This window comes from Eulemur rufifrons, chromosome 24 (genome assembly GCF_041146395.1).
Source record: "Eulemur rufifrons isolate Redbay chromosome 24, OSU_ERuf_1, whole genome shotgun sequence".
NCBI lineage: Eukaryota > Metazoa > Chordata > Mammalia > Primates > Lemuridae > Eulemur > Eulemur rufifrons.
In genome coordinates this window covers 10077473-10103878 of record NC_091006.1, presented here as the reverse complement: position 1 = coordinate 10103878, position 26406 = coordinate 10077473, and the positions used below count along the sequence as shown (strand labels likewise).

General features: G+C 49.5%; 1 protein-coding gene and 1 non-coding gene across 2 annotated transcripts; both read right to left on the bottom strand.

The window, feature by feature from the left end:
- Positions 1 to 53: 53 nt before the first annotated feature.
- On the bottom strand, positions 54 to 26406 carry RELB (RELB proto-oncogene, NF-kB subunit). The gene is made up of 12 exons (XM_069456906.1): positions 25968 to 26406; positions 24938 to 24985; positions 21152 to 21160; positions 19334 to 19674; positions 12774 to 12931; positions 11263 to 11354; positions 10961 to 11092; positions 9305 to 9409; positions 4223 to 4438; positions 3334 to 3402; positions 3115 to 3192; positions 54 to 969 (listed from the first exon to the last, which is right to left on the bottom strand). The coding sequence occupies exons 1-12, from the start codon at positions 26404 to 26406 to the stop codon at positions 584 to 586; spliced, it is 2073 nt and encodes a 690-aa protein (XP_069313007.1). The 3' UTR covers positions 54 to 583.
- LOC138375188 (small nucleolar RNA SNORA42/SNORA80 family) lies at positions 17977 to 18125 on the bottom strand. Its single transcript, XR_011231443.1, has one exon. It is a non-coding gene; the product is annotated as a small nucleolar RNA SNORA42/SNORA80 family (small nucleolar RNA).

The window sequence follows — 26406 nt, the reverse complement described above, 5'->3', positions numbered from 1 at the left end:
AGGCGGAGTGTGGTGGAGCGCCCGGCAGCGCACTTCCGCCGACGCGGGGGGCGGGGCCTGGACGCACCTGGGCGGAGAGGCTGAGCGGAGGGGAGCCTGGAGGCCTTGCTTTGTAGGGGACCGGCCTGTTTTCCCACGCGGAGAAGAGACGAGAACCCCAGGGCTGAAAAACTCGTCTTTATTGGGAAGAGTCTGAACAAACCACCCACCCCCCCACCTTCAAGTCTGGGGAAGGAAGGCCGGGGATCTGCCCCCTCCTCCCATATGTACAATCTTTCAGAAGCCGGCTGGAGAAGATGCCCCCCAAGTGGGGGCTGAGGCAGCTTTGAACAAGCGAGTGCACGGGAGCCATGCCCCTTTTCCTCTCCGGACTCAGTTTTCTCATTGGTAATATGGGCTCAAGGGGAAACCCGTGCTACGGGAGCTTCTCGCCAGCGCTGAAGATGTCCGATTGAGAAGCACGAGGAGGTCGGAAGACTAACCAGAGGGCGGCCCAAGGGGATGGGGGTGCTGGACATCCTGGTTGGGTTCACACAGCCTCACCACCTCCCTCTCCACCTAGCGCCTCTCCGGCGCCGCGGGGCTACGTGGCTTCAGGTCCCGGGGACAGGAGGCCGCCTCCAAAGGCCGCTTCGCGGTACTGGTTGGGGAACATGTTGCTACCCACGAGGCTGGCGGTGCCTCCGTCCCCGGGGCCCGGGGCCCGGTACGAGTCCAGCGTCAGCGGCTCAGGGCAGGGGGGCTCCACGACCGCGGCCTCTGCACCCCCGCTGCCCGCGACAGCGCTGGCGAGTGGCGGCGCCGGGGGCAGCAGGTCCAGCATGGTGAAGAGCGTGGGGGCCGTGGGGTCGTAGGCGAAGCCATCGTCCAGGAGGTCAGGCCCCCCGGGGGGCTCCAGGCCGGGCAGTGACACGGTACCGGGGAAGAAGTCTGTGTCCGGCAGCAGGGCTGACGGCGGGAGATATGGGCCTACCGGGATGAGAAGAGAGACGTGAAGAGAGAAATGCAGTGCGCTTTAGGGCCAACCTGAATGCCCAGCCCCATGCTAAATGCGTTATCAGGGCGACCTCCTTTAATCCCAGTGGTGAGAGACTATCACCATTCTCGGTAAATAAGCAAACAGGCACTGAGGGGAGGTAACTGGAAGTCAAACACAGCTGTGGAGTTGTGGAACCAAGGTTGAAACCATGCTCCTGCAGGTCTGTGGACAGTTTTCCTCAAAGATGAGAAAGGAAAGGAGCCTCCAAGCCCCCTAAAATATAGAGACAACCCAAAAGTGAAATTTTGGGAATACTCACTCAATTTTATGGAATGAAGTGTTGTCCAATTTAAAAAAAAAAAAAAAAGCGAACTCTCCACATCATGGGAGATCCAAGTTGGGAAGTCACCAGTTCCCAAATTGGAAGGTAAAATAAATGTCATTATGGGAGAGTGTCTCTTACTCTTTTTGAAATGAGACAAACCTCATCAGCAAAAGGTGATTACACTTGTCTCAGAAAGAGACACAGGGCTACTAGGACTGTTTCCTATCCTTCCTTGCAGCTTGATGTGGTCATGTGACTAAGTTCTGCCAACTGGAATGTGGGCATGATGGCTGGAGCTACAACAGCCACCTTGGACCACGAGATGGAAACAAAGAATTGAAAATGGCAGGAGCTGGTGACTTAAGTGTATGTTGTAGGAAAGAAAAGAAAAGAAAATAGCAGGAGCTTGGGTTCTAATGATCACGCAGCCACCAGACCATCCCTGAAACACCTACCTACTTCTCGACTGTGTATGTAAGAGGAGAACTAAAGTTCTAATGAAGCGCCTGTTATTTTGGGTTTTGCTTTGAATGCAGTTAAATGTGACCATAAATACAGGTGGCTTTCCTGATTTCCAGCAAGTTCTTAACATCTCCTGGGCACTAACTCTGTGCCAACCATGATGATAAATAACCATATGACATGATCTTACTAAATTCTGGAAAGGACCTTATGAGGTAGGGTTTCTGTCTGACAGATGAGTAAACAGAGGCCCACAGAGGTCACACAGCTGCAAAATTGTGGACTCAGAATTCAAACCCACTCTGATTCCAGAGGCCATGCTTGTAACCATTACATTGTAGTGCCACAGCAGCTTTCCCCGAAGAAGGGAGGGGACTTTAGACATTGGGAAATTGGGGTGATGGGGAAGGTAGATGAATGGCAGGGAACTTGGGGATTGGAGACCAAAGGTTGGTGGAGTGGGCTGGGATTGGTGGTTGCTAGGGGCAGAGCTATTGGGTCTTGGTTATCAGTTGCAGGGGAGGGGGGACAAAAGGAACTTCAGACTTCCAGAGTGGGACTGGCTGGAGTGGTCCAGGCTCAGGAGACTGGGTCGTTGGCGGCTGGCTGGGGCTGGGTGCCCTGGGATAGCTGGGGTGTTAAAGGGCAGTTCTTGGAGCTGATGGTCAGGGTGGAGAGGCTGGTTCTGATGGCAGCCAGCTAGGGTTGGGGTTTATGGGAACTGTAGGCTGGCATGTGAGTTGAGACGAAGGCCGGAGTAGAACAGGTCAGAGGGTGGTTGGCATGGAGACAGGCTCTGAATCTGAGGTTGGCTGGCTCCAACAACCACCCCCATTCATCCACCATCTACTCCCTGCCACCTGTGCCACACACATCAGCACTCATCTATACAGATGCCCAGGGCCACCTCCCTGCTCCCACAGGTCCACTGCAGTGTGACCTCAGGCAAGAGACTTCTCTTCTCTGGGCCTCAGTTTCCTCACCTGTAAAACAGCACCTACCTCACAGATTAAATGAGTAAATGTACACAAAGCACTTAGGTGCCTGTCATACAGTATCTGTGAAAAGAAATACATTAAAGTTTAAAAGGCTAATGAGGTATATATGTAGCGAGATCTTTCAAAGGAGCCCCTGAGGCTCTGAGAAGTAGAGCAACTTAGTTGGGGACATCAGAGCCTCCATCCTGTCTCAAGAGCCGTTAGTCTTTCCACTTTATATTGCTGGCTCAGTGGTGAGTGCCTGGCCTAGTGGGAGCTCTTGGGGGGCCCAAAGAGGTCAGAAAAGCAGGCCTGCAGCTTACCCCTGGCCCACCCCAGGGGACAGGGGCTTTCATGGAGCCAGGACCCACCTGAGCCATGGCTGGGCAGGAAGTGGTCCAGGAAGGCCGGCTTTTTCTTCCGCCGTTTGCTCTCGATGCCATGGGGGTCTGAGGGAAGGCAGAGATGAGGACCCCTTGACCCTGACAGCCCTTCCTCCCCAGGCTGGGGCCAGACGGCAAGGCAGTGGGGTGAGCCCTCCCCTCCCCCGAACCTGGGGACAGGTATGGAAAGAGGCAGAGGGCACACACCAGAGCTGTTCAGCTCCCCGAGGACATCGGGCATCCCCCGTTTCCGCTTCTTGTCCACACCGTAGCTATCTGTTCAGGAGATACCAGAGATATACAAAAAGGAATCCATCAGTAATAATTAACTAATAGCTAATTATAGAGACCATTTAGGGAGGTGTTGAGCTGTTCTGATTTGTGACCAACCAGTGCAAATAGATGTCCACATCCTAATCAGAGTAAACCCCAAGCTCACTTCCAGCCACACTGGCCTCTCTGTTGTCCCTGAAGTGCCTCAGGCATGATCCTGCCTCAGGACCTTTGCATTTGCTGTTCCCACTGTTTCAAACACTCTCCCTCAACTCCCACCACTGCCCTGGAGAACTACTTGGTCATCCTCCTGTCCTCAGCTGTCCCTTCCTCCAGAAAACCTTCCCTGACCCCTAGAGTTGGGTCAGGTGCCCCCTTTGGGCAATCTGAGACCCTCAAGTAACTCCTTTCCAGCGTCCTGCCCACTCTGGTCATCCCTGTGTGGGATGGGTTGTCTCCTCCCCCTCCACAGGACTGCAGGCCCCATAAGGGCAGGGCTAGGGGCTGTCTTGGTCACTGCCATGTCCCCAGCACTACCCAGCATGGGGCCAGGCATGAGCAGGCGTGCTGTGGGGGTGAATGGCTAATACCCCCCAAATGCCATGGGTCTGGTAATATTTTCATTTTGCACAGGAGTCTGAGGCTCAGAGAGGCGGAGGTCACACAGCCAAGTAAGTGGCAGAGCTGGGATCCAAACCCTGTCTATGTGGCTCTTTGCCTACATTCTACTTCTGCCTCTGTCCCTTCCCCGTCTGGGTCACCCCAAGCAAGGCCAAAAACCTAGTCCTTGGGGCAGTGGGTCACCCTGGATTGCTGTGGTTACCATGGTCCCGAGGCAGGTACGTGAAGGGCAGTGGCTCGCTGCAGACCCCGTCAGTGAGCCGCTGCAGGAAGACGTTGACTGTCACAGGCTCAACGATCTCCAGGTCCTCGTAGGGTGGCGTCTTGAACACGATGGCAATCTGGCGGTGCACGTCGGCTTGGGAGAAGTCAGCCCGGCCTTCCCAGCCCGGCGTGCTGAACACCACGGATATGTCCTCTGGCAGGAAAGTGGAGACATCAGCTGAGCCAGGACATCTGACCCACTAGGCCCCCAACTTGCTCTGCCTCCCCAAAATCAATACTAATATTTCTAAAAATAAAACATCATAGTGGTAGCTTTCTGTTGAGCACCTATTATGTGCCAGTCAGTAAGTGTTTTATATATTTTTATATATATCAGCCGAGGAAGAAGGTGCCTAGACCCGAGTCTAGAGGAAAGTGCAAGCTTCTAGGAGTCCTCTCCTCTCCCAGTGGAGTCCTCTTAGTTCCCCCAGTAATGCACTGTGGCAACACTTGTGAGATGCTGTCTGCTAAGGAAGGTTATTAGAGACTCAGCACCCAGGGTTTTTACTGGGGGCTGGTCACATAGGCACCTTCTGCCTGGCACATACCAAAATTCCAGACTCCCAGAAGGAAAGCAGGTTGCTTAGTACAAACCACATTGTTTGTACCAACAGTTCAGGCCCTGTGAGCCAGTCTTGTTAGTTAGGGAATGGTGGGAACCCTCCCAAAATCCAAGCTTCCAGATGCCAGCCAAAGGCCAACTTTGTAAGAGGCCTTCTAAAGGATAGCAATCTCACTTCTGCTCTGTTAACTCTTTTCTACACACCCACTTTAAAAATAGAGAAACTGAGGCTCGGAGGTGTGGAGACTTCACACAGCTGGTAACAGAATAGTCAGGATTCATTACGCTCCTCTGCCTGCTATTTCTTTTTCTTGTCGTATTGCATTGCCTCTCGTCACACTAACTCCATGTACAGAAGCTTCAGATGCATTGGACACATACAGATTGCCTCTTAAGTCACACAACCACCCTATGAACCATTAGGTACTCCCATCACATAGAGAAGGAGACAAAGGCACAGAGAAGTGAAGTCACTTGTGCCAGGTCACACAGCCAGCAAGTGGCGGAGCCAGGATAGGAATCCAGGAGGCTCTTCACTACCAGCTCTGCTAGGGTTTGGGGAAGTCACATGGTATCTCTGGGCCCAGTTCCTCGTTTTAACAGAGGGAAAATCACAGTACCATCTCATTAGGGTGCTAGGGAGATTAAATGAGTCAATCCAGGTAAAGGGTTTAGGAGAGGATTTAGCATATAATAGGTGCTCAGGCCATGCTAAGTACGATTGTTCCCATTAGTATTAGGCAAAGTTCTAGCTCCAGGCGTGGCACTCAGCAAGTCTTCAGGAAGTGCTAACTCTTTGTAGTATAGTTCTTAGGCAATTGGGATCCCATCGCATCCTAACAGCAGACCATTTTAGGGATGAGGAAACAAGGGCTCAGGGTGGTAAAGTCACCTGTCCAAGACCAGCCAGTGAATGGATGATGGAACAGGACTCACACCCACCTCTAGTTGTTCACCTACACCTGCGATGGTTTCGCTGCCCTGTTCCCAGACCTCTAACAATCTCCTTGGCCTTCCTCAGATCTCAGCTCAAATATCACCTCCACTGGGAAGATCCTAGATGCTTGGATCATGTCTGGTCTTCCTATTGTTCAACCTCAGGACTCTATCTTCTTCCCTCTCAGTTTTATCCATGTTCATTTTTTTGTCTCTTTCCCTACCTCCCACCGGACTAAGAGCCCTGTGAGGGCAGGGCCCGTGCCTGTCTCTGTCACTGAGGTGTCACAGCAGTGCCCAGCACAGGGCCTGGCACAGGGGACCTCCAATAACCATTTGCATGTTCGTTCATTCATTTATTCATTTATTCAAAATTTTATGAGAACCTCCCACTCCCAGGTATATCCCAAAAGAATTGAAGACAAGTGTTCAAATAAAAACTTGTACATGAATGTTCACAGCAGCACTATTCATAACAGCCAACAAGTGGAAACAAGCCAACTGTCCATCAGATAAACAAACTGTGGTGTAGCCCTGTGATGGACTGTCATTCAGCCAGAAAAAGGAACAAAGCACTGATACGTGCTACGACACGGACGGACCTTAAAAATACTATGCGAAGTGAAAGAAGCCAGACACAGAAGGCCACACAATGTATGATTCTATTTATGAAATGTTCCGAATAGGCAAATCCATAGTGACAGAAAACAGATTAGTGGTTGGCAGGGGCTGAGGGGAGAAGGGAATAGAGAGTTGACAACTTAATGGGTCCAGGGTTTCCTTGTGGGGTGCTGAAAAGGTTCCAGAACTAGATAGTAGTGGGGGCACAACATTGTGAATATACTACATGCCACTGAACTGTACACTTTAAAGTGGCTAAAATGTTTTTTTTTTTAATTGTGAACCTTATAACAAAAAAATTTTTTTTTTTTTTTTACCTAAGGACCTCATGTGTGCTTAGCCCTGGACTGGGTGGTGCTGGGACACAGCTATGACCAAGACATCCCCAGGCTCTGTCCTCATGAAGCTCACAGTCCAGTGAGGGAGACGGACATTAACTGTTTAATCACATAACCTAAGAAAGGGTGTGGTGGGAAGAGATCTCTGGGGCTGTGGCAGGTTCTCCCACTCTTCTCCCCTCTCACTGCCCTCTTCCCCCATCAGCCTCACCGTTCCTCCAATAGCCAGACCTGCTGCTACCTCAGGGCCTTTGCACTTGCTGTTCCTCTACTGGAACACTCCTCCCTTAGGTGGCCACACAGATCCTTCCTGGCTCTGATATCGCCTGAGGGGATCCTCTCTGGCCTCCCTAAATAAAATTGTGCCCCCAGACCCTGCAGCCATCACCCTCTACCCCCTTTCTCAGTGCCATTTTTTTCCTTAGCACTTATCACCACCAGAGATACTATATGCTTCCCTTCTAGTTCCTGGTTACTGTCTCTCCAACTTGAAAGTGAGTCCCACAAGAGCAGGGTTTCCATCTGTTTTGTTCACTGCCCTATCCCCAGTGCCTAGACAAAAATGGGTGCTCAATAATTATGTTATATAACAAAAGACGACTCCCTCTGCCACATGGGGAAAGACTGGGGATGGTGGGGGTGGGGTGGGGAGGGGATGACTTCAGCTATTGATGAACTTGGGTTTTTTCTTAATTAAGACTGGGTGTAGGCCGGGCGCGTTGGCTCACGCCTGTAATCCTAGCACTCTGGGAAGCCGAGGTGGGCAGATCGTTTGAGCTCAGGAGCTTGAGACCAGCCTGAGCAAGAGCGAGACCCCGTCTCTACTAAAAATAGAAAGAAATTGTATGGACAGCTAAAAATATATATAGAAAAAATTAGCCGGGCATGGTGGTGCATGCCTGTAGTCCCAGCTACTCGGGAGGCTGAGGCAGGAGGATCCCTTGAGCTCAGGAGTTTGAGGTTGCTGTGAGCTAGGCTGACGCCACGGCACTCACTCTAGCCTGGGCAACAGAGTGAGACTCTGTCTCAAAAAAAAAAAAGTTAAAAATTAAAAAAAAAAATAAAAAATAGAAAGAAATGATTTGGACAGCTAAAAATATATATAGAAAAAAATTAGCCGAGCATGGTGGCACATGCCTGTAGTCCCAGCTACTCAGGAGGCTGAGGCAGGAGGATTGCTTGAGCCCAGGAGTTTGAGGTTGCTGTGAGCTAGGCTGACACCATGGCACTCTAGCCTGGGCAACAGAGCGAGACTCTGTCTCAAAAAAAAAAAAAGACTGGATGTAGGAATTAAACAAATGAATCCGTGTAATGCCTGGTAAGAGCTGGGAATCCAAAAGTGTAATCTATTATTACTATTATTACTATTACTATTATTATCACCACCATCACACACAACTCTGGAAAGGTGTTTTTTCCAGATGGTTTTCCAAATTTGCCTCTTTCTCTCATTTCAGAAAAAGTACATAAGCACTGAAAACAAATCCTTTTTCCCCCAACTTCCTGTAATTTTCTTCCCCAACTTCTTTTTTTTTTTTTTTTTTTTTTTGAGACAGAGTCTCACTCTGTTGCCTGGGCTACAGTGCTGTGGTGTCAGCCCAGCTCACAGCAACCTCAAACTCCTCAGCTCAAGCGATCCTCCTGCCTCAGCCTCCCGAGTAGCTGGGACTACAGGCTTGTGCCACCATGCCCAGCTAATTTTTTCTATATATATTTGTAGTTGTCCAGATCATTTCTTTCTATTTTTAGTAGAGACGGGGTCTCACTCTTGCTCAGGCTGGTCTTGAACTCCCGACCTCGAGTGATCCTCCCGCCTTGGCCTCCCAGAGTGCTAGGATTACAGGCATGAGCCACCGCGCCGGCCCCTGACTCTCTTTATTTGTAATATTTTTTCTCCCGGAAGAAATGACGAAGAGCACAGACCACCTGGATTCAAATCCTGTCTCTACCTGACCAGCTGTGCAACCTTGAGCAAGTTCCTTAACCTTTCTGCACCTCGGTTTCCTCATCTGTGGATGAGGAAAATGGGGATAATAACAGGCTCTACCTCGTAGAACTGTTAGGCGATTAGATGATCTAAGGATGTGCACAAAGTGCTCACAACCAAGCGTGGCATATAGTAAGGACAAGATAAGCATTAGCTCTTTAGTATTGGTGGTGGTGATGTTATTCATGATGTGAATTAAGTGGAGACAGAGGTTTCTCCTGTCCTCGGTTTGCTTTATCTATAGCCGTATCACAATGGCCTTAAAGCATTCACTTACGCAATTCCACCACTGATAGCAGGGTTTCCCAGCTAGGGAGCTCTGTGATGGCACCACCTAGCCCCCAGCACGGGCCAGCACAGGCAGGCCTCCATCTTTGTGCAGGGACAAGTGAGTGGGTGACTCGGTGAACCCATCAGTTGTGTCTCTCTGACTCCAAAGCCAGAGTTCTGGATCCTTCTGCTCCACTGTACTGGTTAACCGGCTCTTCCTCACCCTCCCAACCTCCTGGGCTCCCTGGCTGCCCCTCCAAGCCGCCAAACCCCACTCTGCCTGGGCCCGCTGCCCCGGCCCCTCACCTTTCTGCACCTTGTCACACAGCAAGTAGAGCTCCTCACCACCCGTGCACGGCCCACTCTCCTTATTGATTCGGCAAATCCGCAGCTCTGACGTGTTTGTGGACTCTGGGAAGGAGCGAGAGAAGAGGTATAAAAGAAGAAATGAGAATTCAGTTACCAAATCTTTACCAGGCGGCCAGTGGGTGCCCACCTCGGGCTACACAGAGGTAGGGAATGCAGAAGGCGGGTCACCCAATCCTCCTGGAACCTATGGTCCAGGTGGAGAAAGACGACTCAGAAAGGTGGGCCAATAGACAATGGCCAGCCCTCCATGCTGAGGTCCCATGAGTGTCTATCCCCAAAAAAAACCTTCAGACCTCTGGGAAAATTGCTGGAGTCAAGGGTCACAGAAAGTTCCAGAGGAGGGTTAATGTTCTAAAATGTTATAGTAGACACCTGCTGATTTGCCCATCTAGCAGTTCTGGCTGTTCTTCTGTTTATAGCCCCCCAACTTTCCTTTGAGGGCCCACCCTTCATCTCAGTCATGGGGATTGGGTAGGGCTGGGCCCACTTCCTACCTCAGCAGTGATCACGTGCCCTAGACAGGGCCAGAGTGATCACATGCCCCTCCCTCTGGCCACAGCTGATTGGTTGGAGAGGAGCAAATGACCAAAACCAGGCCAATCAGAGACAGCCCTGAAACTTTGAGCAAAAATATTGGGTAAAAGAAGCTAAATGAAGTTTTGGGAGTAGGGGAGAGGTGCCACCTGGGTAGGATATAAGCCTAGAGCTACACATAGCCAGAGAGGGCCCTGCCAAGAATGACTCTATCAAGGAGAAGCATATCAAGGAGAAAGAGATTCCTAATAACATCACTGAGGTCCTGGATACAGCCAGACCTGAAGCACTGTGCTACCTCTGGACTTTCTTAGTGAATGAAACAAATTATTTTTTTTCCTTAGCCCACTTGAGTTGGAATTCCACCACACCATGTGCATCCATAAAAGCCCCGACTGAATTAATATTCCTGCTATCTCATGCTTACTCAGTCAATATAGGGTGACTAAAACCTAACATCTATTCCCAATCCCCTCTTCCATGCCTGTACCCCTCTGTAGAGGTTGAAAATCTGAACACTTGCTTTCCCAAACTATCTTGCAACCAGGGATGGCCATGGGACCCAGTTCTGGCCAATCAGACATAAGCAGAAGTCTACCAGGAGCATTCCGGGGAATATATTATGTCCTCTATAAAAGAGAGAAATTTACTCATGCTGTGTCTTCTCTAGGGCTGCCTGGTATAGTTATAAAAGTTGTGCATTCTATACTAGGAGGACCCATTTTCATAGGCTGTATAGTAAAAGCGAATCCCTGGAAATTAGCAGTGAACAACCTGAACAACCATACAGGGTTACACTGCCCATCCCACGCCTTGAACACTGACATGATGTCTGGAGCTGTGGCAGCCATCTTGTGACCATGAGGGAAAGATCAAGAGGATCACAGAGGTGCAGAACCAGTGCCCCGATCTTGCTGAGCAGCTGAATCAACATAAGCAGATGTAATAAATGAGACAAATAAAAATAAATGAAGCCCTGTTTGTTCAGGGATCGTAAGGGAGAATTTCTGATACCTGCAGCCAAGGACAATCCTAATGGACACAGCACTCTCAACTCACTTTTGTCATAGACGGGCTCGGAGAGCACAGGGTCCATCCGGCACATCTGTCCCTGCTGGTCCCGATACGAGGCCTGGAAGCAGATCCTCACAACGTTCATGTCCACCTCCTGATGGTTCTTCAGGGACCCGGCTGTGGGGGGAGATATGGGAAGACTGAGGGTTGGCGGGTACAGACCCTGTCAGGGGGATAGGGGAACAGGGAAGGGATGAGTCTGGAGGAGATGTGTGGCCTGGAGAGGAGAGGGGACTGGGGTGGGCTGAGAGGGGAAGGGGCTTGGGAGGACAGGCACAGGGGCTCACCATTGTAGGGATCGATGCCCAATTGAATCTTCCGCTCAATGGCGGCCTCAATCTCCTTCTTCCTCACACACTGGATGCCCAGGTTGTTAAAGCTGAGTTGGGGGAGGTGGGGGAAGGGAAAGGAGTACTCATGAGGGGACAGGTGTGGCCCCAACCTATAGGAGGGCTCTGACAGATGCTGCTGCAGGACTCAAGCTCTCAGGGACTGAGATGCCCCAGGCCCAGAGGTCCCAGCCTTAGGGGTGTGGGGTTTAAATGCCTCATGGATGTCAAGGATTAGTGAGAAGACCTGGGAACACTCCTTAACTTTACCACAAGAGAACGCCAGCCAACCTCATTTATGATAACTGCAAATGAAACACCAATGAGATGCCTTTTTTTGGCACTCATCAAAATAGCAAAGATCAAAATGTTTAGACTGCCAGTTCTGCAAGGGGTAGAAGAATAAAAAAGATTTTTTAAAAAGCACAAAATGTTTCATAACACCCAGTGCTGCTGACGTTGTGTAGAATCAGGCATTCTTGCCCATTGCTGGTGGGACTATAAATTACATAACAAGGCAGTATTCATTCATTCTGCAAATATTTCCCGAGCACCTACTATGTGCTGGGCACTGTGCTAGGTGCTGAGGATACAGTAGGGAATGAAAGAGACAAAATCCCTGCTCACATGGAGCTGACATTTTCACTGAGTTTATAAATCACTGAAATTATAAATGTATAGACTTGGACCCAGCAATTTCATTTCTAGGAATTTATCCTAGAAATAACATATATATATATACATATATATATATATAAAAAGCAATTCATTACAGCACTGTTTGTCGTAGAACAATAAGAGATTGGAACTATCGTAGGTAACCAATAATAGAGGACTTATTCAATCAATTGTGTACATCCCTACACTGGAATATTATGCGGTAAATAAAAAGGATAGGGCAGCTCTGAACGTATGATAGGGACTGATCTCTAGGATGTCCTGTAACATAAGAGCAAATTGCAAATGTCTGCTACCATTTATAAGGGGAGGAAAAAGAAAAAAATATATATATGTTTGTATATGCATATCTTTAGCTGTTTCCAGGAAAAGGCACTGGTTGCTGGAGGACCAAAGATGGAAGGAAATTTATTTTTCACAGAATCTTTTGATTTTTATTTATTAAAAATACATAAATCGTAAAGTGAGAGAAAGAGCAGGCCTTGCAGTTAAGTCAGGTCTGGAGTCAAATTCCAGCTCTGCCATTATCTGTGCTCCTTAACCCTCTGAGCCTCAGTTTCCGCCTCTACAAAAAGGGGATAAACACGATGTGTGTGAGTGTGTGTGTGTGGCAGAGCTCCAGGCCTAGGTGAGGCCCTCGTCTGCCCCCAGGCCTCAGTTTCCCCATCGAGGAGATGCAGTGGGGAGGTGTGGCTGAGCTGCCCCTGTCCTACAGTTTCCTGGAGTGATCTATCTGCAGCCCCTCAGAAGCTCCGTGGCCAAGGGGGAGGGGGTGGAGAGGGGGTGGGTACCTGTGCCGGGGGCTGACGTGGGGTCGCAGCCGCACCCTGCAGACGCCGTCGGTGCAGTCTTTCCCCACGAGGCTGTGGGGGTGGACTCGGTGGGGCCAGTCCTTCCACACCAGGCACGCGGTCACCTCCACCTCCCGCAGCCCTCCACAATCCCGGAGCTGCAGGAAGACAGGTGCTCTTGGGGGTCCCATCGGAGATACCTGCACCCATCCAAACTCCCTGGGCCTCTCTTGGTAGCTCCGCAACCCTCTCCCCACGCCCCCACCAGGATGATGGAAAAGTGTTTGCTAAAGACCCCTCTGGTATCCTAAGCCAGAAACTTCACCCTGGTGGCCTGGAGGGCCTCATAACGTGGTATCTGTCCCCCACATGTGCTTTCTTTGGGCAGACTTTTTAAAAATCTGGATGCCCGCAGGGTCTCTGAGTGTCACCCACGGGTAACTTACTAATCACAAAGGAGGAAAGGCACATTACAGCGAAAAGACCCAGTGGACGTCACTTTAACCAGGTGATTAAGCTCAGCTGCACCAATGTTGGGACAAAATGACTTAGTACCCCCTGATGGGATCCACTGGGAAGCACACATCACCTCTGTGACAGTCCTCATGCACATCACCTGAATCTAATCTCCAGGAAACATGACACAAGCCCAGACTGAGAGTCCCCATGTCAAAATTTTAGTATTGTGAAAGACGATAAAATGATGGCATAATATTTGGGGTTAAAAAAGAGTGAATAATGTATTTTGACATGGGCGTTAGAGTACACATATGTAAAAATTCATAGATTTGATCAATTATAACTCAGTTTAAAAAAAAAAGGGCTGAGCACAGTGGCTCATGCCTGTAATCCCAGTGCTTTGGGAGGTCAAAACGGAGAATTGCTTGAGCCGGGGAAGTTGAGGTTACAGTGAACTATGATTGGGCCACTGCACTCCAGCCCAGGCGACAGAGCAAGACTCTGTCTCTAAAAATTAAATTAAATTAATTTTTTTTAAAAAGAAGAGAGAGAGAGAGAGAGAGAGAGACTAACAAGATACGACAACCAAAGGCAACATGATCCTTTTTCAGATCCTGGATTGAGTGGGAAGAAACAACTATGAAACACATTTTGGGGACAATTGGGAAATTTAAATATGGACTATATATTAGAAGATATTATGAAATTATTGTTAATTTTCTCTTGGCAAAATGTCAACTGGTGAATATAAGTGAAAGATACAGAGGTGCTCACTGTATTATTAACTTTTCGGTACCTTTAAAATTTTTGCATCCAAACTCAAAGTGTATATATTAAGTATGTGCAGTTTTCTTGTATATCAGTTACACCTCAATAAAACTTTTTTAAAAACTGGAGGGGGAAAAAAACTTTTGAAAAAATATTTTTCAAACTAAAAGGCTAGGAAAAATTTGGAGCACACAATTAAAGAATTATGAGACAACATGTTATTCCAGATTTCCAAATTCTCTTTTTTAAAAAAAGGAAGTTATAGCAACCGAGACCAGAATTCTTGCTCTAGCGAACAGAAACCAGCCTCTTTAGACGGGGCCACACCGACTTGGTCACTTGGCTTTTCTGGGTCACCAGCTGGGCCCTGCTGGCATGGAAGACCCTCTAAACCTGCTCTGAACTTCTAAAGTCCAAGCCTATAAAATACAATTAACCTGGCCAGGCGTGGTGGTGCGCACCTGTAGTCCCAGCTACCAGGGAGGCTGAGGCAGGATGATCGCTTGAGCCCAGGAGTTTGAAGTAAGTCGCAGTGAGCTATGATGACGCCACGCCTGGGCGACAGAGCGAGACCAAGTCTCAAAAAAAAAAAAAAAAAAAACAAAAAAACCAACCACCACCACCAACTAAACGAGTCTCAGCGGGGGAGTGCTGCCCCCTAGGGGGAGAATGGGATATCGCAGGTGACTTTGGTTGACACTGTAACCGGGACCGTTTTACATAAATAGTATTTTTCTATTTTTTCCCCATAATTTCAAGGACTGAAACCACGTTAATTGAGAGAAGACTGTATTTTGTTTAGACCGAGAGTTGTTCGCCACTTTGAAAATCCCCTTATCAACAGCAACCCTGCACATGGTGGCATTTAAGTCACCAAGGCCATGTGGTGGGTGTGGCTGCACTCTGTGGCCGCTACCTTAAAGAGGAGGCTACATATAGTCGTAAACAACTGCTACATTCATTATGTATCCTGTGGGGCTATGCTCAGCATTTACATATTGAAATAAGTGCGCTTATGTATGCTATATTAATTTCCTTTTATTTCTCCTTTATATTACAGCTTGGGCAATATGGAGTTTAGGGGTGACTATGAATGGAGGTAGGTAATATTGTCTTAAATTTCACTGAGGCAGATAGGGTTAAAATCATTCATTTAACCAGCTCCCCGCTACAATATTAAGAGAATCTGAAAAACTCAGAGCCAACAGTCTCAGGATTCATGCAAACTCCAGGGCTGAAAGCTTTTTATCTTTGAGATCTCACTTGGGATCATGACTAAGACATTAGGCTTCAGGGGAAGTCAGATCGAACATCAAATCCAGGCTCTATCACTGGCCATCCGCAGGATAAGCTGCCCCGGTCTCACTGTCCCTACTTGTGAAATGGGCATCAGTAAGTAGGCAGAGTACCTGGCACACAGAGGCACTCAGTGAACGGTGGTAATTACCAGGGTAAACTTGCTCTGTTTACCCTCTTTGAACCTCAGTTTTCTCCTCTGACAGATGGGAATAAAAATCCTGAATCTAGATATGGAGATAGGTCATCCCCTATGGTTGGGCATTTACTGTTCTAACTCTTTGAAATCAAAACCAACCCTCAGCCAGAATAACTGCCCGGAAAGACAAAGACATAAAAAGTTGGGGAAAACACAATGTCAAAGTATCACCCCACAGATAACTTACTGATTCATTAGAAAGGCAAAGCTGTACTTTCATTATGGAGAGAACTGGTGGTCACCACTTTAACCACAGGATCCGACTCAGCATCACTGATACTGGGACAAACTGACATCCCATATCCCTTGCTGTGAGATGCTGAGAAGGCCACAGTATCATTGCTGGGGTATTTCTGCCAAAATTCGAAAGCTGATCTAATCTGCAAACAGCCAATAAGCCCTGTGGAATGTTCTACAAAACATCTGTCCTGTTCTCCACAAATGTCCATGTCACTTAACACAAAGACAGGCTGAAGAACGGATCCAGGTTTAGAGACACCAAAGAGACCCAACAACTAAATGCAGCATATGATCCCGGATTGGACACTGAACAAGCAAACAACAGCCATCAAGGAATAATCAGAATATGGGCTTAACATTAGGTAACATCCTTATATGAATGTTAAGTTTCTTGAATGTGATCATGGTTTTGTCGTTATGTAGGTCCTACATTGTAGGAAAATATCCTTGTTCTCAAGAGATACACACCAAAACATTCTGGATAAAGTATCATGTCTTTGTGACTTACTTTCAAATCTCCCTTTATAAATTTCAAGACAAGAGAGCAACAGAGAGAGAGAGAGAGAAAAACTGAAAGAGACATAAAGAAAATGTGGCAGAAGACATCCAGGTGTTCATTGAATTATTCTTGTATGTTTTATGTGGGTTTACTATTTGTCAAAACAAAGTTGAGACATAAAATTGAAAAAAGTCCCCTCTCAAATTGGAAACATTGACAAAATGCTTGCTTAAAAATAAGTAAGGGGCTATAAAATTGCCCCTTGATGCACCACAATTGCCCCATTCCTAAAAATCCAGTGACTGGGAATACACATTTCTAAGTAAATCATTCTTTTAACCAGAACATCCCTCTGACCAGGGCTGCTTTAGGCCCCAACGCAAATCAAATAACAACTACAACAACCTCGCTACAGAAAGGGGAGCAGGCACACCAATGCTAGGCACTGCTGTCCTGAGATCTCCCTGGTGTCCTGTGGGGACAGAAACTTCATCCCCATTTTACAGATGAGGAAACTGAGGTCAAGAGAAGCACTGAACTGGCCCCAATTCATACAGCTGGCTGGAGTGCAGGGGTGCAATCATAACTCACTGCAGCCTCGAATTTCTGGGCTCAAGCAATCCTCCTGCCTCAGCCTCCCGAGTAGCTAGGACCACAGGTTCTAGCCGTGGAAGGTAATTTGGCAATATCCATTGAATTACCTGTGACCAGCAATTCCACTTTCAGACATTGTTCAAGAGACGCATAGAAAGAAATACAGTCACGTGCTGTATAATGATGGACCTATGATAGTCCCATAAAATTATAATCCCATATTGTTACTGTACCTTTTCTATGTTTAGATCCACAAATACTTACCATTGCATCACAAATGCCTACAGTATTCAGTACAGTAACGTGCTGTACAGGTTGGTAGCCTAGGAGCGATAGGTTATACCAGACAGCCCAGGTGTGTCTTGGGCTCTACCACCTAGGCCTGTGTAAGTACACTCGATGACGTTAGCACAGCAAGGAAATTATCTAATGACGCACTTCTCAGAATGTATCCCCATCTTTCACAAACACATAACTGTAATAAATAAACCAAGTTGTTCTCTATAGCCCTGCTTGTAACAGCACAAGATGTGAAACAACCTAAATGGCCACCAATAAGAGATCTGCACGATAAATTTTCACACCCACAAAACAAAATAGAGCGAGTGGTAAAGAGAATCAGGCAGCTTTCAACAAACTGGTGTGAGCTGAATTTCAAGATCTATCCTTAACAGTATATAGACAGATAGATGTATATAGAGAGAGATGTTCCCCTTATGTACAAAAGGGGGGATAGTATATATGTATGTATGTATTTGCCAGTATAATCACACAATGCTTTCACACTCTTGGAAGGATACACGAGATATTGACAACAGTGGTCACCTTTGAAGGAAACCCTGGGGGCTGGGGACAGGAGCGGGGGACTTTTGTTCATTTTAATTTAATTTTAATCTGCTAATTTAATGTGAATCTTTTTATTTTTAAAAAGTTTTGAACCATATCACATGATTCAAAACTTTAAAACAAAATAAAGATGTATAGAGTTAAAACTCCTACCTGGACCTTACCAATACCTCTAGTACCCTCCAAAAAGTAATCACCTTTGTTTTTGTTTTTACTTCCAGAGGTTCTATATGTATATATAAGTATATACAAATATATATTCTTATTTTTCCCTCTTCTTCTTTTTTTTTTAATTCTTTTCCCACCGTGTGACCCACTTCAGTGCCAGCTGCCTGTGGACAGAGGCCAGGCAATGGTTCAGGGCCAGTTTGCTCTAGCACGGGGCACTATGAGAGACCCAGGGGGATATTTTTCCCTCTTCTTAACACAAAAGATAGCATAAGACCTATGCAGGAACCTGTGCCTCTATTTTTTTTTTTTACCAATAATATATCTTGATGATACTTCCACATCAATACTTAGGGAACACTTTCATTTCTAAATTTTTCTGTATTGACCTGTCCATATTTATATTTATCTGCACACATACACATACATGGATGTGTTTGTTACAGCTGTGCAGGACTTTTTTTTTTTTTTTTAGACAGAGTCTTGCTCTGTTGCCTGGGCTAGAATGAGTGCCGTGGCGTCAGCCTAACTCACAGCAACCTCAAACTCCTGGGCTTAAGCAATCCTACTGCCTCACCCTCCCGAGTAGCTGAGACTACAGGCATGCACCACCATGCCCGGCTAATTTTTTTTTTCTATATATATTTTTAGTTGGCCAGATCATTTCTTTCTATTTTTAGTAGAGACGGGGTCTTGCTCTTGCTCAGGCTGGTCTCGAACTCCTGACCTCAAGCAATCCACCCGCCTTGGCCTCCCAGAGTGCTAGGATTACGGGCGTGAGCCACCGCGCCCGGCCCAGCTGTGCGGGACTTGATGTGTACATGGTCATAGTTTATATCACCAATTCCCTACTAACATTGAATTTCCAATTCTTGGCTATATAAATAGGGCTGCAGTGGATAACCCTATACCTCCCTCTTTTCACTCAGCAGCAGACATATATAGGTGATAAATTCCTAGAAGGGGACTGGCTGGGCCCAAGAGAAATGATGATAATAATAACACTAATAATATCAGCAGCTCATCTCTACTGTGTACTTACCATGGAAGAGGCCCTTGGCATGTATAATTAACTCACTTAGTCCTCCCACAACCCCATGTGGTTGGTTATTATTATTATCCCATTTAGCAGAGGAGAAAACTGAGGCACAGAGAGGCTGAGTAACCTGCACAAGGCAGCACAGCTGGTAAAATGGCAGAAGCAGATTCAAACCCAGGCACTCTGATGCTTAAGGCCTCGCTTGTAAACCAGGAGACTGCAATGCCTTTATGAGCAATAAGGATTTTGCTAAATACTCCCGAATTGCCAGGAATAAGGCCTTTCCTTGGATGTCCCTTAGAATCTTTTGGATTCCGAGCTAAGTGATGGTATTACCCAGTCCAACAATAGCAACAGCAATAGTAATAACCACCATCAAATGCAGGAATAAATGCATGCACATGAATCTTGGGTGCGGGCTAAGCCCCAGCCCCAGCCGCTACGGGCCCCACCTCGATGGCGGGCAGCGTCTTGCTGGCCTCGGTGCTGCTCTCCCCGAGGATGCTGCCGGCGGAGCGGCCCTCGCACTCGTAGCGGAAGCGCATGCCGCGCTGCTTGGGCTGCTCGGTGATGACCAGGTGCGGCCGCGGGCCCGGGCCCGGGGCTGGGGGCACCAGCCGGCCCAGCGGGCAGCCCCAGGGCGGCGTGGCCGGGGGCGGGGGCGCGGGGCCCAGGGTGACGGTGTTCAGGGAGGCCGCCCCGCGGGACACCAGGCGCGGGAACCCCTCGCCCGGGCCCGGCTGCGCCCCCTCCAGGCCGAAGCCGTTCTCCTTGATGTACTCGTCGATGATCTCTGCGACACAAGCAGAAACGCGAGGTGACTCTAAAAGAAAAGGCTTGATTATCCCCAAGACCTTTTCCATCCCATTCATTTCTTCAAGGCTTATTTCTGGCGGGCGGGGCGCAGGGGCCTCAGCTCTGAACGCAGCAAAGCCCCTGTCCTTGTTCCGGCCAACAGCCAGCAGCCCCCAGTCGCTGAAGCCAGAAGCCTGGGGGTCCGCCTGGTTCCTTCTTCTCCTCAACCCCTCACATCCACTCCCCTCCCTAATACTCCTGAACCCCTCGCAACACCACCTCGCACCTGGACAAAGGTAAGGGTCAACTAACAGGTCCGCCTGTCTGCGTCTTGCCAGGTTAATACCAAGAATGAGAGCTGCTCTGCCCCAGCCGTCCTCGCATCAGCTAGCGGCACTGCCAGCCACCCAAGCTGGAAGGGTCTTTTTTTACTCATGATCCCGTATCTGCTATGGCCAGTCCATTAAGTTCTTCCACCACTATGCCTCTACTTCAAAAATATATTTGCTTTTCCGTCTCTTCTCCCCATCCCATGGCTGCCAACCTGGTCCACCCTCCATCATCTCCCATCTGGACCACTGCCACGGCCAGCTCACTTCTCCCTGTTACTGCCCCCTTGCCCCACTCAGTCTGTGCCTCACACGCAGCCAGACGGGTTTTATGTCTGAACCTGTCCCTCCTCTGCTCAGAAGCCTCCCATGGCTCCCATCTCCTGGTAGAGTCAAAATCAACACCCTTCCCACATTAAAACCTTCTGAAAACTCCATTCATCCCAGAAAAACAAAACCCAACCAAAACCCCATAGTCCTCACCCTGGCCATGAGCCTTGTGGGAAAATGTCCCTGCTGTCCTGGGCTTCGCCAATCCCCGCCATCCCTCTCTCACCCTGCTCTGGCCTCGCTTCTGTCTCTTGCACCCGCCAAGCCTGGTCTTCTTCAGGGCCTTGAACTTGCTCCTCCAACTGCCTTTTCCACACCTTTCCCCAATTCTATCCATGCTGGCTCCTTCTCGTCCTTCTGGTCTCAGCTCAAATGTCATCTCTTCAGGAAGGCTTGAGCTATGTGTCCTCCCCAGGCCATCTCTCCCTCTTCCTGTTTATTTCCTTTATGACTCTAAGCCCGATCTCATTCATTTATTCATTATCCTCTGTCTCCCCTACTCAACTATCAGCTGGATCCACAGTGCCTAGCACAGTGCCTGGTACTCAGCAGGGGCCTGATAACACTTGCTGAATGAATGAATGACAGCAGTAATAGTAATAGTGACATTAAAGTCAGCTAATATATGCTGAGTGTTTTCCAAGTGTCAAGCACGGCTGAGCACCTTGGGAGCATGACTTCGTTCAAATACCCCTACGGTCCTGGAAGTCATACCATGACACCCCTCCCCCACTGAACAAGGAAGGCCAAGATCCTCCTCCTCTGTGAGCACCTGGACCCCTCAGCCTCCCCGCAGACCTGCCTCGTGGTACTCACCCAGTTCATCTGTGGAAGGAAGAGAAAGAGAAAGGTGAGGTCCAGAAAGTGGTTAAGATTTTTCATCTTTTAAGAGATTCCCCAACCCTGTCCCTCCTGTGACCCTTCCCCCTTCCTCCATCCTGGGAAACCCTAGGCTCTGACTCGCTGGGCCACCAACCCCAACCCCCATCATCCCCTCCCTTCAGCTCCTAATGCTGGGGTCCCAGCATCAGGGTATCCTCAAGCTAAGCCAAGTGCCTCCCAAAAAGCATTTAGACCAGGGACTGTGAAGTCTTGTTGAGAATCTGTGGGAAAGCAAAGTGCCTTATCACCAAGAAAAAAAGGACACCTGAGATTCTAAACAATGTGTGGAGGGGTGCCCTCCCTAAAGTCTACCTAGGCCCCTGGAGGTCACTGGCAGGTGTCTGAAGATCCAAGGAGGCTGATCTGAATCCCAGCAGCTGCCTGCTGTGCATCCTGACCCAGTACCCCCACAGCACCCACCTGAAACCCATCCCTGCTTCCTGAGGGAGGCCCCTTTTCACCTCTCCAGTAAAGCTCAGCTCAGAAAGGGGCCACGAGGAATCGAAACCAACCTCCTGTCATTCCACAGACAGGACGAGGGGAAGCCCAGAGGCAGCGAGCTTGGGATCCCGCAGCTAGGGAGGGCAGGCCGGAGCCAGATGCCCCACCCGGGCCGCTGGCTGGGGATCCATGCACCGTGCAGACCAGCCCTGCGGCTGCTAGATCTGTCCTCATCCTCCGCTCCCAGGGAGCGGCTCCTGGCAGCCAGACCTTTGCCCCTTCGGAGGCAGTCTTCCTGTACCCCTTATCTCGTGTGATCTATGAAGTGAGTATGGTGCCAGGGTCCCCACTGGGCAGATGGGGATACTGATGCTGGGAGAGAGTAAAGGTTGTACCCTAGGTCACTGGCAGGGTCAACTTCAAGTTGCCTCAACTTGGAAAATCCTTCTTAGGATAAACTGTGCTGGATAAACCTGAGGACCAAAAGACAAGTTAGACTTTGGGCCCTCAGGAAGTTCCCAGGCTGCAGGGGGAGACTGAGTCCCAGTGGCACTGGCTGGAGCTTTGGATTAATGGCCTCAGTTCAAGTCCTGGCTCTGCTACTTGCTAGCTGTGTGGCCTCGAGCCCACTACTTAACCTCTTTGTGCCTTGGTTCCTTCATCTATAAAATAGGCACAATAATAATTCCTAGCTCATTGGGCTTATTATTTATTTATTTTTATTTTATTTTAATTTTTTTTTTTTTTTAACAGAGACAAGGTCTCACTCTGTCTCCCAGGCTGGAGTACAGTAGCATGATCATAGCTCATTGTAACCCTAAACTCCTGGGCTCAAGCAAATATCATGCCTGGCTAGTTTTCTTTATTTGTTGTTGAGACAGGGTCTTGCTATGTTGCCTAGGCTGGTCTCGACCTCCTGGCCTCAAGTGATCCTTCTGCCCGGGCTTCCCAAAGGGCTGGGATTACAGGAGTGAACCACCACACCCGGCCAGGCTTAAATAATTAAAAAAATTTAAAAATACATAGGAAGCACTTAGAACTGCCACACAGTAAGTGTTACACCAATGCTGGCTGCTATTGGACAAGATGTTGGAAAACATTGTTTCATGGGCTTGGATAAATCCCTTCCCCTCTTGAGGTCTTTGTTTGTCTGTGAAATAGGGAAGTTGGAAGGCATAGTTTTAGAGCATGGGGTGTAGAGTCACACAAAGTTGATCTGATTCCAATTATCATTCACTGGCTGTGTGGCCTTGGGCAAGTCGCTTAACCTCTCTGAGCCTCCTCTACAAAATGAGGCCTGAACTTCTACCTCCGGGGCTAACATGAGGAGTCAGGATCACACAGGTAAACTGCTTAGCACAGGATCTGACCTCTCTACAACCTCCATAAAGCTTAGCTAATATTATTATCTAAAGTCCTCTTTCAGCCAGGAAGTATTGGGAACTTCCTTTCTTTATTCAATGCTCTGCTCAAATAACATCTCTCCAACCTCCCACACAGACTTGCCACCATTCAGGGGCAGCCAGGATGGGCCATGTGAGAGCAGATATGGAGCAGAAAACCAGTTATGTATGTGCTGCCTCAGGGCCTTTGCATGATCTGGCCTCTGCCTAATGTTCTTCACCCAGTTGTTTGCATGGCCTCCTTTTCCTCCTTCTTCGGGTCCCTGCTCAAATATCATGTCCTAGACAGGTCTTCCCTGACCACTTTACCCAAAATAGTTCCCAGGCCCCCTACTCCAGTCCCTTGAAGTTAGTTAGGTCCCTTGTTTTATACTTTTCATGGCACTGATTAGGATCTGACAAGGCCTCACAGTAGTGATTCATACCTGTCTCCTCCTATAGATGAGACCACTAAAGAGTGGGGAGCATGTCTGCCCAACTTCATTGTATCCTCAGGGCCCAACATATGTGTGGCCCATCAAAATGATTTTCCTTACCACTCTATCTCACTAGTTCTCCTGTCCCCACCCTGCTGTTAAATATCGTTGACCCCAAGATTTCTTCACAGCCCTTATCACCTTTTATAATTCTACATTTAGTTTATTGTTTATGTGTCTGCCTCCCTATCTAGATAAGGAACCCCAGGAGACAGGGCTGGGGCTGTCCTTAGCACTGCCCAGCACAGGGCCAGGTACAGAACAGGTGCTCAATAAATATTTATTGAATGGATGATGTCAGAAATTACTCTCGCTTGAAACCAAAGATCTAGGTCCTGGGCCAGAAAAGTCTCAAGCCTTGTTCCTGCCAAGAACCAGCACGTGGGCAGTACCTGTTCCCAATGCCATCCCCCACCTTTCTACCACCCTCTAAATTTTTAGACTTGTTGAGGAGCCTGTAGCATCTCCTCCATAGCCAAGACAGCACTTCCGAGATCCATCCCAAGATTCTACCTCCAGAGCAAGGCCCAGATCCAGCTAACTGGGGCCACTGAGCATTCACAATGATAGGACTCTGCTCCTGCCCTCAAAATCCCAGCAGATTTATAATAGAGAATGTAATAATTTGGCCAAGATTCGGCATATCCTTAGGCAGCATTGAATTTTGGCTGATGGACATTATAGACCAGTAGTTCTCAGCATCTTTTTGGGAACTTGCTAAAAATGCAAAATCTCAGGGCCCATCCCAAACCTACTGAATCAAAACCTTTAGAGGTAGGGCTTAAAAATATGTTCTAACAAGCTCTCTGGGTTATTCTGATGCACACGGTATAAGAATCACCGTTATAGACTGTCTAATTATTATCATTATTGTTATTATTATACCACTAACAGTTAACACTTATTGAGCCTTTACTGTGTGCCAGACACTGCTTTGAAAGTGTACCTGTATCAACTCATTGAATTCTTTCAATCCCCCTGAAAGAGAGGCACTGATATTATGCCCATTTTACAGATGAGGAAAACTGAGGCCCAGACTGGGGTAGTGACTTGCAGACATTCACACAGTGAGGGGGTGGTGGCAGCAGCATATAAACCAAAGACCAAAGCAATCGGGATGGCAATCATTACCCTCTGCTACACCATGGTGAATCTCTAAAGAGGGCTCCTGACCAGAATAGGTGGTTAGTTTTACCTGTCAAATTCCTAAGCGCCCAGGAGGTAGGGACACCTAAGGGGACCATCTCAATGGGCAGGGAGGGACACAGCCCATCAGGGGAAAGCTGAGGTGGACCTCAATGAACCCTCCCCCAGACAGAGGCAAGCCCGTCCGGTCTCCACAAGGCCCCCTAACCCCTTTCTGCACGTGGAGTGGGCAGGGATTGTGGAGGGCTGCTCACCCGTGGTCCTGGAAACTGCGAGCGAGAGCGAGGAGAGGTCAGCGGACCCTGCAGAGAGGAAGGCATGTCTCAGGAGGGGACAGAGGGGAGCCGGAGGTCCAGACAGTCTTCCAAGCCCCACGCTTTCCTTTCCTAGCCCCGCCCCTTTGGATCAGCTCGCTCCCTCTTACCGCCCGCACGGTCTGGCCACGCTTCCTTCCCTAAATCCTGTCATTCTGTCATTCACCCCACCCTTCACCACACTCAGGCCCAGCTCCTTCTCTCCCTAAGGCTGGGCCTGGAGGACCCCTTCTCAACTGTGGTTAGAAAAGCCCCCACCCCCTTCAGGGTCAAGCCCGCCCCTTTCTCCCTCTCGAATCCCACCCCTCTCCATTCTCTGTGTCAGGCCCCGCCCTCCTTTTTTCAGAACAGGCCCTTCCCCTTTGCTCTGTCAGGGTCCCGCCCCGTCTCCTGCGCTCCCTCAGGGCCAGGCCCCGCCCCCTCACCCCTCCGATAGGGCCCTGCTTCCTTCCTTGAGTTAGTCCCCGCCCTCTTCTCTTCGTCATGGTCAGTCCCGCCCCTTTGGGAGCCAGACTCCTCCTTTTCTCCCCTCTCTGAGCCGGGCCCCGCCCCCATGCCCCTCGGAGCGGCTCCTGCTCCGCCCTCTCTGAGTCAGGCCACGCCCCTTCTCCATCTCTGAACCAGGTCCCGCCCCCATGCCCCCAAGAGTAGTACCAGTTCCGCCCTCTCTGAGTCAGGCCCCGCCCCTTCTCCCTCGCGCTGTCGGGCCCGCCCCCTTCTTTGCCTCAGGGGCAGGCCCCGCCCCCTTCTCACTGTACAGTGGGACGCCTGGCTCGGACCTTGGGCCAGACCCCCTCACCATCCTCTGCCTCCTTCCCGCCCTCCAGTACAGTGTCTCTGGAACACTCACTCTCCCCTCCGCGAAACCCCGAGACTCCCACATGAACCCCCAGACTATTCCGGGACCCCCGGAACCCTTGCATCTCCAGCCCCGCCCGAGAGTCCTCTCCCGAACCCCGGCTCCGCTTACCCAAGGCCCCCAGCTCCGACGCAGCGGGCGGTCTGGCGACGCGGCGACTCGGCATGGCCCGGCCAGTGGGGTCGGACAGCCCGGAGGAGGGCCCAGACAGAAGCACGCACGCGGGCAGGCCGGGCAGCCAGGAGGCACCGTCCGGTGGACGATCGCGGGTCGGGCGAGCGGCGCAAAGGCTGGGGCCGTAGGCCGGGCTGGACGTGCGGCGCCCGGGGTTGCGGGGGGCGCCGGGCCGGGCCGGGCGGGCGGCGGGCGGGGGCGGGGCAGCGGAATTCCCCGGCGCCACCGGCCTGCGCACCCATTGGCCCGCACCTTGTCGTGACGTCACGTCAGGGGAACGGGAAAACCCCCACGCGTCACGTGACGGTGGGGGCGGGGCCGGCCGGGAAGAAGAGGCTGGGCGCTCGGCAGGGGTTGGGCAGGCGTCGCTGCCCAT

Excerpts from the sequence above, each read along its gene's own strand:
- RELB (XM_069456906.1), bottom strand. The coding sequence starts at position 26,406 with ATGGGCAGCGACGCCTGCCCAACCCCTGCCGAGCGCCCAGCCTCTTCT. Across the intron at positions 4,439-9,304 it reads GTGTGACAAGGTGCAGAAAG|AGGACATATCCGTGGTGTTC; the intron begins GTGAGGGGCCGG and ends CTTTCCTGCCAG. Across the intron at positions 970-3,114 it reads CCTGCCCAGCCATGGCTCAG|GCCCATATCTCCCGCCGTCA; the intron begins GTGGGTCCTGGC and ends TCATCCCGGTAG.